This window comes from Dryobates pubescens, chromosome 1 (assembly GCF_014839835.1).
Source record: "Dryobates pubescens isolate bDryPub1 chromosome 1, bDryPub1.pri, whole genome shotgun sequence".
Lineage (NCBI taxonomy): Eukaryota > Metazoa > Chordata > Aves > Piciformes > Picidae > Dryobates > Dryobates pubescens.
In genome coordinates this window covers 64944322-64959587 of record NC_071612.1, presented here as the reverse complement: position 1 = coordinate 64959587, position 15266 = coordinate 64944322, and the positions used below count along the sequence as shown (strand labels likewise).

General features: G+C 46.0%; 1 protein-coding gene across 4 annotated transcripts in view; it reads right to left on the bottom strand.

The window, feature by feature from the left end:
- Window positions 1–3806: 3806 nt before the first annotated feature.
- Window positions 3807–15266, bottom strand: part of HEMK1 (HemK methyltransferase family member 1) — a 28024-nt gene continuing 16564 nt past the window's right edge. The window contains exons 4-11 of one of the 4 annotated variants that reach the window (XM_054167518.1): window positions 12841–12993; window positions 10805–10869; window positions 9665–9714; window positions 8288–8393; window positions 7215–7310; window positions 5314–5427; window positions 4817–4897; window positions 3807–4377 (exon numbers count right to left, since the gene is read on the bottom strand). In XM_054167518.1, the coding sequence (XP_054023493.1) occupies window positions 4861–4897; window positions 5314–5427; window positions 7215–7310; window positions 8288–8393; window positions 9665–9714; window positions 10805–10869; window positions 12841–12993 (621 nt within the window). In that variant the 3' untranslated portion in view covers window positions 3807–4377; window positions 4817–4860. Of the gene's footprint in view, window positions 4898–5313; window positions 5428–7214; window positions 7311–8287; window positions 8394–9664; window positions 9715–10804; window positions 10870–12840; window positions 12994–15266 lie in introns of all 4 variants that reach the window. The other 3 variants (XM_009900675.2, XM_054167530.1, XM_054167523.1) reach the window with 3 other exon arrangements.

Below are 15266 nucleotides of genomic sequence, written 5' to 3'. Positions count from 1 at the left end.
ACCCCTGAGTCTCCTCTTCTCCAGGCTAAGCAACCCCAGCTCCCTCAGCTTCTCCTCGTAGGGCTTATGTTCCAAACCCCTCACCAACTTTGTTGCTCTTCTCTGGACTCGTTCCAGCAAGTCAACCTCCTTCCTAAACTGAGGGGCCCAGAACTGGACACAGGACTCGAGGTGCGGCCTAACCAGTGCAGTGTACAGGGGCAGAATGACCTCCCTGCTCCTGCTGGCCACACTGTTCCTGATGCAGGCCAGGATGCCATTTTACAACATCCTTGAGGCTACAGCAACTTCTGCTACCTGTCCCAGTTGCAACAGCTGAATACAGAGCATGCTTTGGCCATATTCTCAGGGCTGCAGGTTGGCAGCAAGTAAACAGCTTCCTCTTTTTACCAAGGACTAGATGGACCCCACTGAGATTTGCAAGTAGCTGCTAGGCTAAATAGAAGAAGTATGACATGACCCTCTGCAGGGAGAAACATCTGAAATGTCTAACTCAAAGTACACCAAAGCATCTGTATAAGAGGAATTAGGCTGGAAATTGGATAAAGCCTCTCTTAGTACCTCACCATCTCCTTGATTGTAAGAGAGAAATCTTCTCTCGCTGGGTATCTCTCTCTTTGGATGCAACCCAGAGTAGAAATAGTAGTTTATTAAAACTTAAATACAGCTTATGAAAGCTTGCCCAGACAAACAAAATGTTAATGCAAACTCTGGCTTGGTCTTCAGTGTTAGGGAAATCACTCCCACCTTGTAGTAAGATGAGCTGTAGCAGTTCTGTTACTGCTCCAGTCACTATAAGCACAAGGATCACCTGCAACACGTCTGAAGCAACACTGCCCTTCAGCATTGCCACTCCCCCTTCACATTTCACAAGCAGGGAGGAAAGGATGTGCAAGCAGCCTACAGAAACAAGACAATATTGATGTTCTTTCTCTCAGAAATGAAGACTGGGAGGAAACATGAGAATGGACTGCTACATGGAAGCTGCTCTAAGGAGACAGTCAGCTGTTCTCCACCTCAGGACAGGAGAAGTAGTCAGTTTTAATGACAGCAAGGAAGAGTAGGTATAAAAGACACCTCTAGCAGATAGAATAACAAATCACCAGAACAAATTGCATGCAAAAGTCCTTACCAGCACTGGAAGCCTTTTAGAGCAAGCTGGGTAAATATTTGTCAGGAATGATGCAACCCAAGTTGATTCTTACCTGTACACAGAGGTTGGTCTAGATGACTGTCAAGCTCTCTTCCAACCCACTTTGATCTATGGCCCTGCATCAAAGGCCTGTGTGCTGACCAGTAATCCACACACGTTTGGTCACCTGGGGCCCCAAAGATCTCTTGTATCACTCTACTGGAATCATTGTATGTCTGACAGCTCCTCACATGGAAAGGAGTCTCAGCCCTACAAGAGCACAGGCTCAGCTGAGAGCACAGCGCATATAAACACATTTCTTTGACTCTATTAAGCCCCTAAGAATGTCCCTTTCATCCCACATCTTGTGTGCAAGAATGAAAGCACAGGTGATACTTGTACTTCTGGGTGCTTACATGGAAATTGCATTGAATCAAAACCAGTACTCTCCCAAAGTCCTCCAGACTAGAGACTGCCCAAACCCATGGGGCCTGAAGGCCTAGGTGGGGCCCTGCCAGGGGCGGCTTCAGGCCTCCCATTAAGAGCATGAGGTACAACCTCTGTCCTGTATAACAGGTTGTGAGGTCCCCTTCCAGCCTCCCTCCATGAGCCCCATGCTGAAGCTCTGTTTTACTGGCACAGAAACAGAGGCCGAAGCCCCACTGCACTTGCAACAAAGCCATCCATTGACCCCAGGCCTCTGACAGGACTGCACCACGCCTTGCTCCTCAGGCAGCCTGTGGCAGGCCTGCTCTGCATCATTCACACAGCTATGGTGGGACCACAGCACCACCTGCAGGGCTCTGCCGAAGACCAAGCTTTCACCAACCCCTCTTCAGGCAAGGTCAGCATTAACCCAGTAGGTACTCCAAACCTGGTTAACTCTCCAAAACACACACAAAACCACACTCTCCAGGGCCCTGGAGGAAAACAAAGCTCCTTTCTGAAAGCCTCGCTTCAGGAAACAAATCACTGTTCTGATACAGCTCCCAAGACTCAGTGAGCTCTCAGGAAATCAATGTGTGTCAGAAACTGGATGACGTAAAACGCCAGCTGAAGCCTCTGTGGCTTCAGGGAGCAGCTCTGCCTCTGCAGAGAGTTCCCATGCAGTGCACTGCTGCCTCAGCTGAGCCTCCTGCTCACGGGCAAAGACAACACAGTCAGGGCTCAGTGCCTTAGAAAGGGCACAGGGAGTGCCTTGTGGTTCCTGGAACCACCATCACCAGAGAGCTTTGCAGCTCTGTACCCAAACAAGCCTGGGCCAACCCGCACAGCGCTGTGCTACACCAGCATGGCCCCTCCGATGTGTGGCTGGCAAAGAAACCAGCCCCTGGGGAGGAGGAACAGTTTTTCTCCATGCTTGTCTGTGAGAAGGTCAGCAGGATCATGGGATTCTCCAAGACATATAACCACTACACAAGGCAATCCCACAGAAATGCCAATGCTTTTGTTACTGCTTTAGCTGTAAACACAGGATTTTAACACTTGTCCTACTGGATTAGACTGCCAGTCTGTCTCACAGAGAAAGTGTCCTGCTCAGACCTCAGACAAGTGATGGATGGATGCTACTCAAAGAGGCAGGCAGCTCTCTGCAGCCCAGCCACCACTGCTCTCAGAAGGACATCCAGCTCCACCCTGCTGCAGGGAACCAGACTGCCTCCTGAAGAATGCTCTGCGATGCTGTTCAACACTCAAAAGCCAGCTTCTGAAGCACCCTTCTAGAGCAGCAGGAAGCTGTGTGTTGCTGTTTCAAGCACTGCTAACACCCAGATGAAATCTGTGTACCCCTTTCTATAAATGTCATCTGTAGAGCGAAGTCTAACAGACTGAACTTACACCAGACCCTAAACTGCTATTATAAAACCAACCCAAACACACAAAAGAACACCTTTTTGACTAGAGCTTGTATTCCCAGCTCCAACACAACAGCCAGAAAATGCCTCCTGGATCTTTATTTCCAAACCTTAGGTCAAGTGCACTTGAACTGAATGTTTTTAGTTCTCTCACTCCCTAGATTCTCTCTGCTGTGTTTAGCCAGGGCAAGTACTGCAGTCCAGAGCAGGCTCATCCCTCCAAGTGAAGAGTGCATGGGACGTGGCAAAGTACTGTGGCGTGCAGAGCAGGGAGGAGGATAAACAGTGTGAGTGGTATAGCGGGGTGGAAGGCCAGTCTATGAATAGAGTTCTGAAAGCTCAGAGAGTGAAGAAAGGATGCAGCTGGACACCTGAGTCCTGGTCCATTAGAGACATCTCTGTTATCTGTAGAAAAGCAGGGCCAGTGTCAAGAGTTACAGAGCCAATGGAAGAGTGAAGAGTGTGAGTGTGGGAGACGTTGAGGGGAAAGGGACCAGATATATCAGTGCTCACATAAAGCCCCCTGGGTCTGCTGCAGCCTTTCAAACTTCCAAACAGATGCAGTCCTACCTCATGTTTCTAGCTATGCACTCCCAGCTGAGCTTGGACAGAGGGCCTAATACACCTCCCTGGTGCACGCAGACTCTCTGGACACTTCCACTCCTATGGAGTGCTCACCTTCACTGTCTCAGCAGCAGCTTCCATTCAGACTGGTACACTAGATCTTTTCCTTTGCTTGCTTTCCATCTTCCCCCAGCTAGCTGTGCTCAGGAAGGGACCATGCAAATCAGGGCACAGCACCAACAAGCAGCAGCAGCTGGAGTTGAATCCTGACATTATTTAGAATGTCACTATAGTGACTGTCCATTTCAGGGCCTCCTCTCCATGCTGTCTCAGGTAGCCCTGCTCTGAGTCACCCTTCCCAAAGAAACAGACCTCAGCTATTCCCACAGCTGTCAAGTGTTTAGGTCCCACTTCAAACTTAGTTTGCTGTCAAATTTTGGACAAGTCATCCACCTCCCATTTATTTCAACTTCTTCATCTACACAACTGGAGTATTGACCTTGGCCCTTGTTGTAAACCCTTGCATTTAATTGTCTTACACAGAGCGTGGGCATTTCTGTTCCTATCAGAAGCAATGTGCAGGTGCCAGATATTCATCCAGGTCTGCCAGCATGTTTGAAAAGGGAAATGCACAGCAGTAAGGACACTGATCTCAAGGACTATCCTTATCACCACATTTTAATTGTTTCTGAAAGCATTCACCAAGTGTCAGGTGCTGCAGATTCAGAGGGTGTAACACGTGCACTGATCATTTACTGACATGTGCCTTGGCATGACTGGCAAACAGGCTGCTTTGTTGTTGGAGATCTACTCCAGACCACCAGGATCCTTCAGTGCAACTCAGTTTGAAACATACAGGTCAGTCATGTCCCATATAAGTCAGAGTTTGGATCTGTCATCCAATCTGGTCACATTCTACAAAAGGTTGTCTCAAAGCCAAAGGGAAAAACAAAAGATAAATTCTTCCCAGGTAAATGGGCAATCTGACATCTTGAGTAGAGTTCTAATGAAAGATCTGGAGCTGTGAATTCTGCCATACTGGGTGCTGAGATTAATGAGTCACTTTAGCAGGGCAAACTAAAAAGCTGCATGCAGCTCCTTGAGGAAAGTGAAACACTTCCACACTCTTTGCTGAACTTCTGCATCTCTGGAAGAAGTCTGGAAATGAGGGGGGTCTGCAACTGTACAGAGTTCAGTGCACTGAGGAATGCAGTGGAGATTCCTTTTGCCACGCAGAGTTTTCAACAAGCTCTTCAGCAGGACTCACCCACAAAAAGCATAATGCAGGAAGAGTTATTTCTAGTACAGTTGTCATCTGCTTTGTTTTTGGATGTGCAGAAACCTAGGCCTGTGGGGAAAAGAATGATCAGAGTTTAAACCATGTTAGTGAGAACATGCCTCTGCCTCCATCCTCTAAAAGCGGCAGTTTCCCAGTGGTGACAACTGCACCAGAACTTGGTCACCCCATCAGAAGTCACAGAATCACAGTATCACCAAGGTTGGAAGAGACCTCAAAGATCATCAAGATCACCATAGACCTCATGACTAAATCCAGCAGAATTTCTCACTCAGAAACACTTTCCAAGCTATCTCAGGATATGAGAAGCTTGAGGTACTTGAAGGGAGCCCCTGTTTTGTTAAAGACTACCTTCAGCTACGGCCTAGCTCTGTCTGAGTTAATTCAATACATCAGGGTGGAAGGATGCAATCTGCAAAGGACACAGGCCTACATCTGAAGAAAACATCTGAAGGTAAAAAACTTACTTGCCACAAAAGTCCTTGTGAACAGCACGGAGGACAAGCAGCAAGTTGGGGTGTGCCTGTAGCCAGTTCTCTACCATATTTGGGTGTCTGGGATCCACTTCCAGAAACACACTCCTGAAAGGACACATTTGGCAGTAGAAAGTGAGGAGATGCACATATTTAGGTTACTAAACTGATTAAAAAATAAGGTATTTCTGGATGATTCCTACCAGTGCAGGAAATAAGGAGGCCAGCAAAAACATGTCAAGCCAATAATTCTAAACCAGATAACAGCTGTCCATTCAAGATGCAGATCCCCCAGCTGCCTCCTTCAGGGGGAAAAAGTGTTGATCTTGGGGAGAATTCTCATGGTACACCTCTTTATGAGCAGTTAAACCCTTGTGCTGAGATGTAAGGATCCCTTTTGAACCCCATGCAGAGATATCACCAGCTTTCTCAAGTCCACAGAAATCTAAGTCCACAATGAAGTTCTATGATGTGAATGAATGAGCACTGAGCACTGGCCTGGCAGCACGAGGTTTCTCTGTGTAAGCTGTCTGACATTAAGTCCCAGGAGTGACAGTCATAAAGTCCAAGTTAGTGCACACATTTTCCCACAGTTCATGTCTCCATAAATCAGTTATGAAAACACCACCAGCATTCAGACCTACACACAGGACTGTACACAGTAGAGTGCAGCAGGGATAAGGGAGCTAATCAGCCAACTTCAGTCGGCAGCACCAGGACTGGGCCTGGACACTGCAGGGCTATTTCCATCTCTGCTGCAGCCAGGCTTTATGACACCAGCCTATTTCTGAGTCTCCAGTCTCGCCACAAGGTAGAACTGGCCCCAGCTTGCTAGCACCTGGAAGTGATGGGACTGTTTACAGGCTGTGACAGTGCAGCAAAATACAGTTTTAGTGGGCAAAGAACACGGGCCAAGCCTCAATCATATCCTCTCTTAAGAATTTCTAAAAGGGCCCACACTGAGTACCAAACTAACTACAAGCTGGGTGTGGATCACATTCCTGACCTTAAAAAACTTCCACTCCTCAGTGGGGGCTCCACCTTACAAAATAAGCAAAAATGAAAGGAAAAAACCCAATCCTAATGAAACCCCCAGGGGACCAGTCTCTGTTGCTGGGAAGTTCTAAGGAGCCTCTTATGCTTTTGTGGTCATGCAAAGCATGAGGAATTAATTCTTCAACATGCAATATGTCTCTCAACATTCCTCTTCTCAAAACAGCAGACCTCTCTTATGCTGGTAAAATGTCAGGAATTTTCAATAGGACATGTGAATGCCCTGGCACAACAGACTCTTAGTTATCAGCCTGTTGATCTTTAAGCACAAAATTGATCCTACATGAGGGGGAATAGGTTGGACACGATGACCTTGAAGGTCTCTTCCAACCTGGTCTATTCTATTCTATTCTATTCTATTCTATTCTATTCGCCTTGAGTATTAACCATGGAGAAATGTAGTGTTTAAGAATCTATCCTCAGCTGATCTTCTTTCTCTGTGATACTCAGCATTGTATTCTGGCACAATAAGCAAGTTTCTCCTAATTAAAGGGTGTGGGGGGGAAGTAGAGGTCTACATCCATTCTCCAGAGTACTATATTGTTTCTCTTTCAATCAGTTATTCTGCTTAGAAACTTGCTGCTTTGACCTGTGAAGATTCTCACTTCACTAATGACTAAGAAATACCACCACTGGTCAAGGGAAGTTCATATCTCTTTATTAACCAATTTCAAGCTAATTTGGCTTATACACATGACTTTCTTAAAGTGTTACTATTAAATGGGAGGGGCAGCACATTTCTGTAACTATCCTCCCTCTGTACCTTCCTGTACGAAAAGCAAACAGAAATCACAGAAGCTAATGATGGAAGACATGAAGTTCAAATAGAGAATAGTGCTTACCCAGAATCCTTCAGAAGAGAAGGAGCCAGAGCCAGAATTGTTTTGATGACTCTCATCCCATCATCTCCCCCATCTAGTGCATCAAGGTCCTCATAGCTGGAGTGTGGGAATAAGAAGACATTAAGAGCAACTGATGTGGCTGGAGCCACACCCTTGAGGATGTACTGCCCTACACTCCATGGAGAAAGGTTCAACTGACCCACCCCAGCTCAAGCACTACTATAGTGGGTGACAACCTTTGGATTTTATGTTGAAAAACAGGGAATCAGAAGGCAGCTACCACTAGGCTGGGAAACTCCATGTTGAGCACAAGCAGAAAACATCCCCTGAAGTCTTCCTGAAAATTATGAGCCAGCTGCAGCCAGGGTCACACAGCTCCAACACTGCTCTCTCTGTGCCAGCGGGACAGGGTGTGAGTGGGTGGCACAGCAGGGGATCATCTGCTTGCTTTCAACCATGCCAACAGCCAGGCTGGAGTGCCTTCTGAACTAGCAAAGCCAGTTGGGATGCAGAAAGCTCAGATTTCAGACTCTGCTCTGGTGGACATCATGCACAGAGTTGGGTGCAGGACTTTGACCTGACACATATGACAATCAGTTCTGAGGAAGAACCAGCACACACAAACTAGTTCCATGTCCCCAAAGACCTTATTCATGTTTGTGTTGGTTGGTTTGTTTCAGACAAGTACTAGGATGAGAATGGCTTGCAGCATTTCCACCCAGGGCTGGTTTTGCATCACAAGAAGCTGCTCAGATTATTTGTACTTTCTTTCATAAACTCACACCAATTACAAGGAAAAATACAAAGTCTAGAGGGAAAATGTGCTGAAAGAGTTTTGAATTGGAAGCTTGTTAATTTCAGAGTGTATGCTTTTCCCATTTTTATAAATATTTTCAATCCCTCAATGCTGTTTCAGACCAGTAAGCTGGATCAAAGTAACACTGTGCTATATGCCATATAAGCACACCTGCACTATGCACATGTATGCTTTTTGAGTAGCCCTGTGTAGTATAAGGAAACAAACAGAAAACCTTGCTGCAAGGAACAGGAGGAAAACCTTTTTGTCTGATTACCAGAGGATTTCTGTGTCCAAGGAAGCCATGTCTTCATGGAAGACATATGGGGGATTGCTGACTATGAAGTCTACAGGGCCCCAGAGCAGCAGCTGCTTTGCAGAACCTAGAAAATAAAAAGAACCACAACTAGGACTCAGACATAGCAATTTTCCCTATGAGCTCAGGGTCAAAATCTTATCCAGCCCATGTGTATTTGGCTTGGCTTTTCTCTAATAAAATTGTGTCCTGTTTGTTTTCTGCGATAGCCTGACCTGCTCACTCTTTCATCCTGAATGCAAGGGCCATACAAAGCTGAGAGCAGGCAAAGTACCATTTTCTCCTATCTGCAGAACTGCTTAGCCAAACATGTTACAAAGCAGAGGACCCTGATGCTCTGCAGCTCTGTGCCCATCTGGATCTAAAGCAACAATTGGAACTTAAGAGAGCCCACAAAGACCTAAGTGGGAGCTTGGACTATCAAGATGTATATCCTCCTTCTCATGAGAGCTGCAGAAGGACCTCTAAAGAGCAGGAGAGCCAGGCCCTTTCTGCAGCATCAACCATCCAAAGGTTGCTCTTCTGCAAACAAGATTCAGCTCGCTGCGCTCTTGCTGCAGCTCTGGAATCAGGTGACTGTGGCACTGTCACAGAATCATAGAATGGTCTGGGTTGGAAGGGACCTTCAAAGGTCATCTAGTTCAACCCTCTCAGGCCAACCTCTTCACACAGGGCTGACCCATGCAGGTGCAATGCCAAAGGCTTTTGGACTGGAACAGGATGGCTGCTGTATGGAGTGTGGGCAGGGCAAGCTCAGACTGGCAGACAGAAGCTTGTGTAGACATACCCCAAGAGGCAAAATAGTGTCTAAAAGGTGCACTCATAAATCCACAATGCTGAAGCTCCTGGCTAAGAAATAGCCATGTCATATTTCCTCAGCTGGGTATGCCTCAAGAAATGACAGTTTTAACTGGTTTCAGCCAGATCTGGGTACAGGTATCCTTCCCTGGTTCGCTCATCTAATTTCAGGTGAGTAAGACTGGGTATTTAATCTAAGCTAAGTATCTGGGCTCCCTCTAACATCACTGAAGAGAGAGGCACATACACAATTAGCTAAAGCAACCATGTCAACACAGAATGAATTACACTGTATATATTTGCCTCTCCCCAGTAATACTACAGAACACCTGGGCTACCAGCTCAGACGCAACCTATGGAATCTCTGAAGGGAAAAGCTTCATTGGCTCACTTTTTACTGACCTTTTTCTGTATTAACTTCAACACCTTCCTGACACCTCCATCCCAAAGGAGTCCTCTGACTGTCTCTCATACCTGTCACCCCCCATAACAGTAAAAAGGGAGAAAGACAAAGGGGATTATAACAGTAGAAAGACTTACTGTATGAAACATCATGGTGGAGAATGTGGATCCTCTCCTGGAGCTGCAGCCTGTAAAATTCCAGATGCAAGAACAGAAAGATTAGGAGGCATGTTTGTGTGAATTCGTGAGCAGCACTTTCTACAAACAGATCACTATGTCATGTCTCTTATCTGACACATGTATGCTCTACCCCACTGACTGCAGCTGGTTCCTTTCAAGCCACAAGGGAAGCTTGGGATCTGCCAGACAGACTGCCAGACAGCCGCAAGGCTCCATAAGGGGTAGCAACAGGAACCCTTTCTGAGCCTGCCCTAATTAATGCCTGGGCCCCAGCAGTTACTGAGGATATAAACACACCCTAGAGCCCTGAACCTCTTACAGTGTCCACAGAGACCAGAGACTGGGATCCTGGACTCAAAAGCATGCTGAGATTCAGCTCTAGGGTCTGCTATGTTAGTGACAGTCCAGAATTAGCTGAGTAAGTGAAGCCACTAGGAAGGACAAGGTCAACTTCTTACAGATTTGTCCTGACTTCAGGCACAAGATGTTTGATTCAGCAGCTCTGAGCATCCAGCCACAGCACAGGTGTCACCCAAATAGTACAGGATGCAGCAGCACCATTCTCACGAAACCCAGGACTGCAAGGAAGATGCTGAGAGATGCCACACTAGCACATCAGAGCGGCAGGGCTAGTTCAACATGCAAGCTTGTATCATGAGAAGCAATGACAGGAACAAGCCCAGTAATAGCATACAGGGAGCCAGAGAGATGAAGATTCAGGTTATGCTTGTCCTTCACCCTCTAAGTGAGGTATACATTCTTACTATCTGCTGCCTTGAGTTTCTCAAGTTCACAGAAGGGATAAAAGCAGTGACCATGAACACTCTGAAAACCCTTGGAAGACAGACAGCCTGTAAATATTATTTCTTTATTTCAGCTGCTGTCTTTGCAAAGCACATTCACAAGACAGAAAACACTCTGGTAAATATAAGCACTTTCCCCCCCCCCCCCCCCTTCTGAATTCTTACATGCTTCAGGAGTAAAACCATTCACTGGTTTCCAGTGGTGATGAACATGAACCACGGTGCAAGTATTGAGGACTCTTGGTCTTTCTCAACCAACCATTTACAAAACAATGGGTAATATGCAGGCCCATACCTATGTGCATTCTCCCTAGTGAGATCCACAGCAGCCTCCTTTTTATCCATGGCTATCACCAGGCTCTGCAACAGACAGAAAACCAAACATGAACAAGTATTACAACAAGAAGGTTCCTCAGCAGATGTGCTCTGCCCAAAAGGACATGCAAGATAAAACTGCCAATCGAGTGCTCACATATGGCTCCCAAAAGGAATAGCTCATGAGGAATGCATCTCAGGGCATGGATGGGATCACGAGTCACTTCTAGCACAGCCTTCCAAAACAGACAGGCTTCTGACCAGACCAACTCAGCTGAAAACAGTGGAGTCACTCTGACTGTCACATTCATAGCTCACAGTAGCGTGAGAGACACTGGCTAGCCTGCAGCATGCATAGCTTAAAGGAAGATCATGTCACAGGCTTCTCCTCTAATGGGGACAGAATCCCTCCCAGCATTAACACAACCAACCTGGATGGAGGCTCTGGCATTTTCCATCTGCTTTGCAGACACATTTTGCTGTGGCAAAATGCACTCCCTTGCAGTCCTTACACCAAACTTGCTGCTTGAATTGACTGCATGTACTTGACTGTGTGTCAAGTATTTGAGAGTCCTCCAGTGTAACATTAAGAGAAAGGACTGCACAGAGATTTGTTTGACTTTCCATTCCACCCTGGGAAAAGAGCAGGCAAAGGCCTGACTTGTTTTTGCTTCACTTAATGTTTGTTTTAAACACAGATGTGTGCAAGTATTTACACGGAGAAAGCATGCCTAAAGAAAGGAATTTGCATTTGGAAGTGAGGATGTGATTTGCCAGCCCTCCCAGGGACATCTAATTACACAGTCTGCAACCAGCACCTACACTCAAGAAGCTGACCCTTAAGGGAAAGACACAGTTGAGTTGCTAAGTGAAAAGCTGCTGTTGTTTCCTCACCACCCTAATGCCAAATTCTGCCTCAAACACTAGAGGGATCACCCAGAATGTAAACTCCACTTAGCTGTCTGTGTGGATACCACTAAGTCTAATCAGTCAACATTCTTTATTTCTCTGGGCACAGCACTTCATGTTTGCCAGCTGGGAAAGGACTGTTACCAGTTACAGGGACAGATCAACATGGCTCTTTAACTTAACAGGCAAAGAAAAGAGCATGAAGTACAGCTCAGGAAATCAGAGTAATTATACTTTCAAGTCGGTAAGCTCAAGTATTAAGGTCACTGGGAGGAGAAACAGAAGCATCAACCTTTAATTCTTGTATGCCAAGTCTTATACTTCTATAAGAGGAAGGGCTGGCCACAGCAATTCTCATTCATGAGGAGGATCTGGCAGGTCTGTAATTCTGAGGGAAGGGGGAAATTTTCTCTAAATCACATGCAGTGAGACCTTAGATTTGTTTCTCTTTCTGTTTACCAACTGTATCTCAATGAGCATGTTACATGCTACAATAATCAGGGGTAGGAACAGCTTTAGTCACCCAGCTCTGAGTCCCCTTTCTGCTCTTTTCTCTCTGTTCAAGAGGTGTGGGTTCTTACTAGGGAACAAAAGACTTCAAAAATGTGGCTTGGCAGTTGTGGCACTGTGACATATGCTTGTCATATTGATCCCAAGCACTGACAATTCTCTGTATTCATTTAGTCTTCAGTCTCCTAGAGACAAGATCTGTTGATTCACAGCAAGGTGATTTTTAGAGATGACTGCCCCTTAAATTGGATTAATAGAGTGTGTGCCCATGCCTCAGTCCCTCTTGTTCACAGCCCAGGATATTAGCTTAAACCAACACCCACCAGTGCTTCAAGCTAAGGTGATTAATAGTGAGCTGTGACAGATGAAGAATGAGCACATTTGCTCCTTTCTTTCTGACTATGTCTCCACTGTTTCTGTGGACAGCTGGGGAAAGCAATTCCTAAATATCCTTCTTCTACATAGCATGAACTTCTAAAACCTGTCAGAAACTTTACCTGCTGAAGTCCCATCAGAGAAAAGAGGTTTACCTGAGAAGTCTCAGTGAAGACTGGCAGAGTGGCATCTACTGTACCATCTGCACTGAAAAAAGCTCACCTGTGGCAGTTTGCACAACAGACTCAGAGCAATTGCTCCAGAGCCACAGCCAATCTCCATGATCACAGGGTGGGGGACAGCAACTGGGAAGCAGAGGTCTGAATTCTTCTCACATTTCTGAGACTCTTCCTCCACAACTAAGGAGACAAGATCCTAACAGAAAACACACAAACAATCAATCAAACAAAAAACCACCTAACAAAAAACAACGACCACAAAATCAAAACCAACACAAACAACCATTTTCTAAGGAAGCTGTTTGGACTAATACCTTTGTGCCCTAAGGAATGGAGTTTTAATTTCTTGACTCTGTAGCCAAATTAAATGTATTTTTGTTCAAAACACAGATGTCAACAATGGAACTGACATGCCAGAAGTCACTTCAGCCCCATCTTCCCCACAGGATGCTTTGATTAGTAACCAAATCCTCAGGACACAATTTCCCACAGATCCTCTAAAAATCTCCTAACACTGGCAAAAACAATAACCAAACATCTGGAGCACATTATCTTCTGCAACATCATTTTATTTACTCAAAAAATTCCAGCTTTCACAATTTGTAAGCTTCAAAATGTAAGACTTCTACACTGTCACAGTAGGGTCTGTAAGCTGCAGGCGGAGGTACAGCTCCTAACACCATCCAAGCCAATAATCAAACCTGCAGATGAAAAGCAAAGGCAATGAATTACTAAATGATTCAAACGAGCAGCACTCTGGATGGGTTTTAGATTGTGGACTCCTGATATGTTTTGTTGTTATAAAGTCACAGAGAAAAGATTTTCACCCACGGTAAAGAGGTTTATCCATGCTCCTGGATCCATATGCCATTGCTGCCTCCTCCCTCCCACCAGTTCTGTCACAATTTCACATAAAATCCCACACAGCAGCAGAGGTCTCAAAGACAGACAGTTCCATGGTTCACGAAAACGAGGGAGCAGACACGTGGCTCCCTCGGTCTGCAGCATGAATTTCCCTTGCTGTGCGCTGGAGAAAATGGCAAGACAGAAACCTTGCCACACCCTGAGTGCATCAGCAGCTTCAGCAGGTGCCTGCAGCTCCTTGTAGACCTTGTGCTTTCATGGCACAGCAGAACAGAAACAAGACCCTACTGCCCAAGGTGCTCTCGCCAGGGCTAGGTCACTCCCCTTGAGAGGTCTGCTCTTGCATGTCTCCTGTAAATCCAGACAGATTAACAAAACAATAATTGGCTTGATTTTGCCAGCAGTTAAAAATTAAAGACATTCACAGGAAAATCACTGACCTTCCACTTTACAGGGAATCATCCATGTTCTTGGCACAAGCAGGAATATTTAAAAGCAAGACATCCTGGAAGGCAGGTCAGCTTCTCTTTAGTAAAGCAACAGTCTCTCAGGGGCCTGAACTGGGCAGGCTTGTACACAACGGATAAGCCTTTCCTTGGATGCATCACACCACCTGGGGTGCAGTGCCTTGTGCCAAGCTGCAGTTCTAATGAAGATATCTGTTGCTGTTGCTCATGCTGCAGATGCAAATTGGCCTGGCCTGAAGGAAGTAAGTAGAGAGGATGCAAACAGGTATAAAACTAAAGTGTTAGGGTAGATGAACTTCACCGAAGCCTCCCAAGCAGCAGAGCATGAGACATAAGCTGTTCTGTCAGAGTGTTTTCTAAGGTTTCCTACAATACATGAACTGTGCTCAACAGGTTGAAGTGCTGAGACCCTTCATGCAAGCACACACTCAGCACCTGGAGATCAGAAGTGAAGCCTGCACTACTTCACATGGATGGAGAAAGAGGCATATCATAGCATCATCTGAGCCAAAGCCAGGCAGCTTCAAACCGCTCACAGAATTGTCAGGGTTGGAAGGGACATCAAAGATCAAAGATCATCCAGTTCCAATCCCCATGCCATAGGCAGGAACACCTCACACTAGACCACACTGCTCAGAGCCCCATCCAGCCTGGCCTGAGAAACTTGGTTCTTCCTGCTGAAGAAGCCTGAAAGCATAAGTAAAAAGGAAAGATGGGGATTATTTGAACTTGTGAACGCTCCATGTTTCTGACAGTAACATGATTTCTTCTTCAGATCAGCTTTTCTAAGCCTTTGCCATTTTCAACTCAGCTGTGTTAGGCTTTGTTGCTTCTCCAGCAGTCTGCCTCTGCTAACAATAGCCTTCTGAGAGCCACTGGCTCCTTTACTTTCTTCAAGCTGCTTTTAACAGCCACAGCCTTTGGAGCCCTCAGGGACTTTTTAGCAACAAGAACTTTCAACTGTTTTCATTGTTTTCTCTCAAATCTTCTCCAGTTGTTGAGGTTGAGCTGGAAAGAGCCAGAGATGCCTGTGTCTTTGCTCACCAGATACTCAATGACAACAACCTTTGTGCTTCTCCAGACCCTATTCCTCTGTCTTTCACTGCTCCCAGTGCCTCTCTGCAATAAGCTCAGTCGA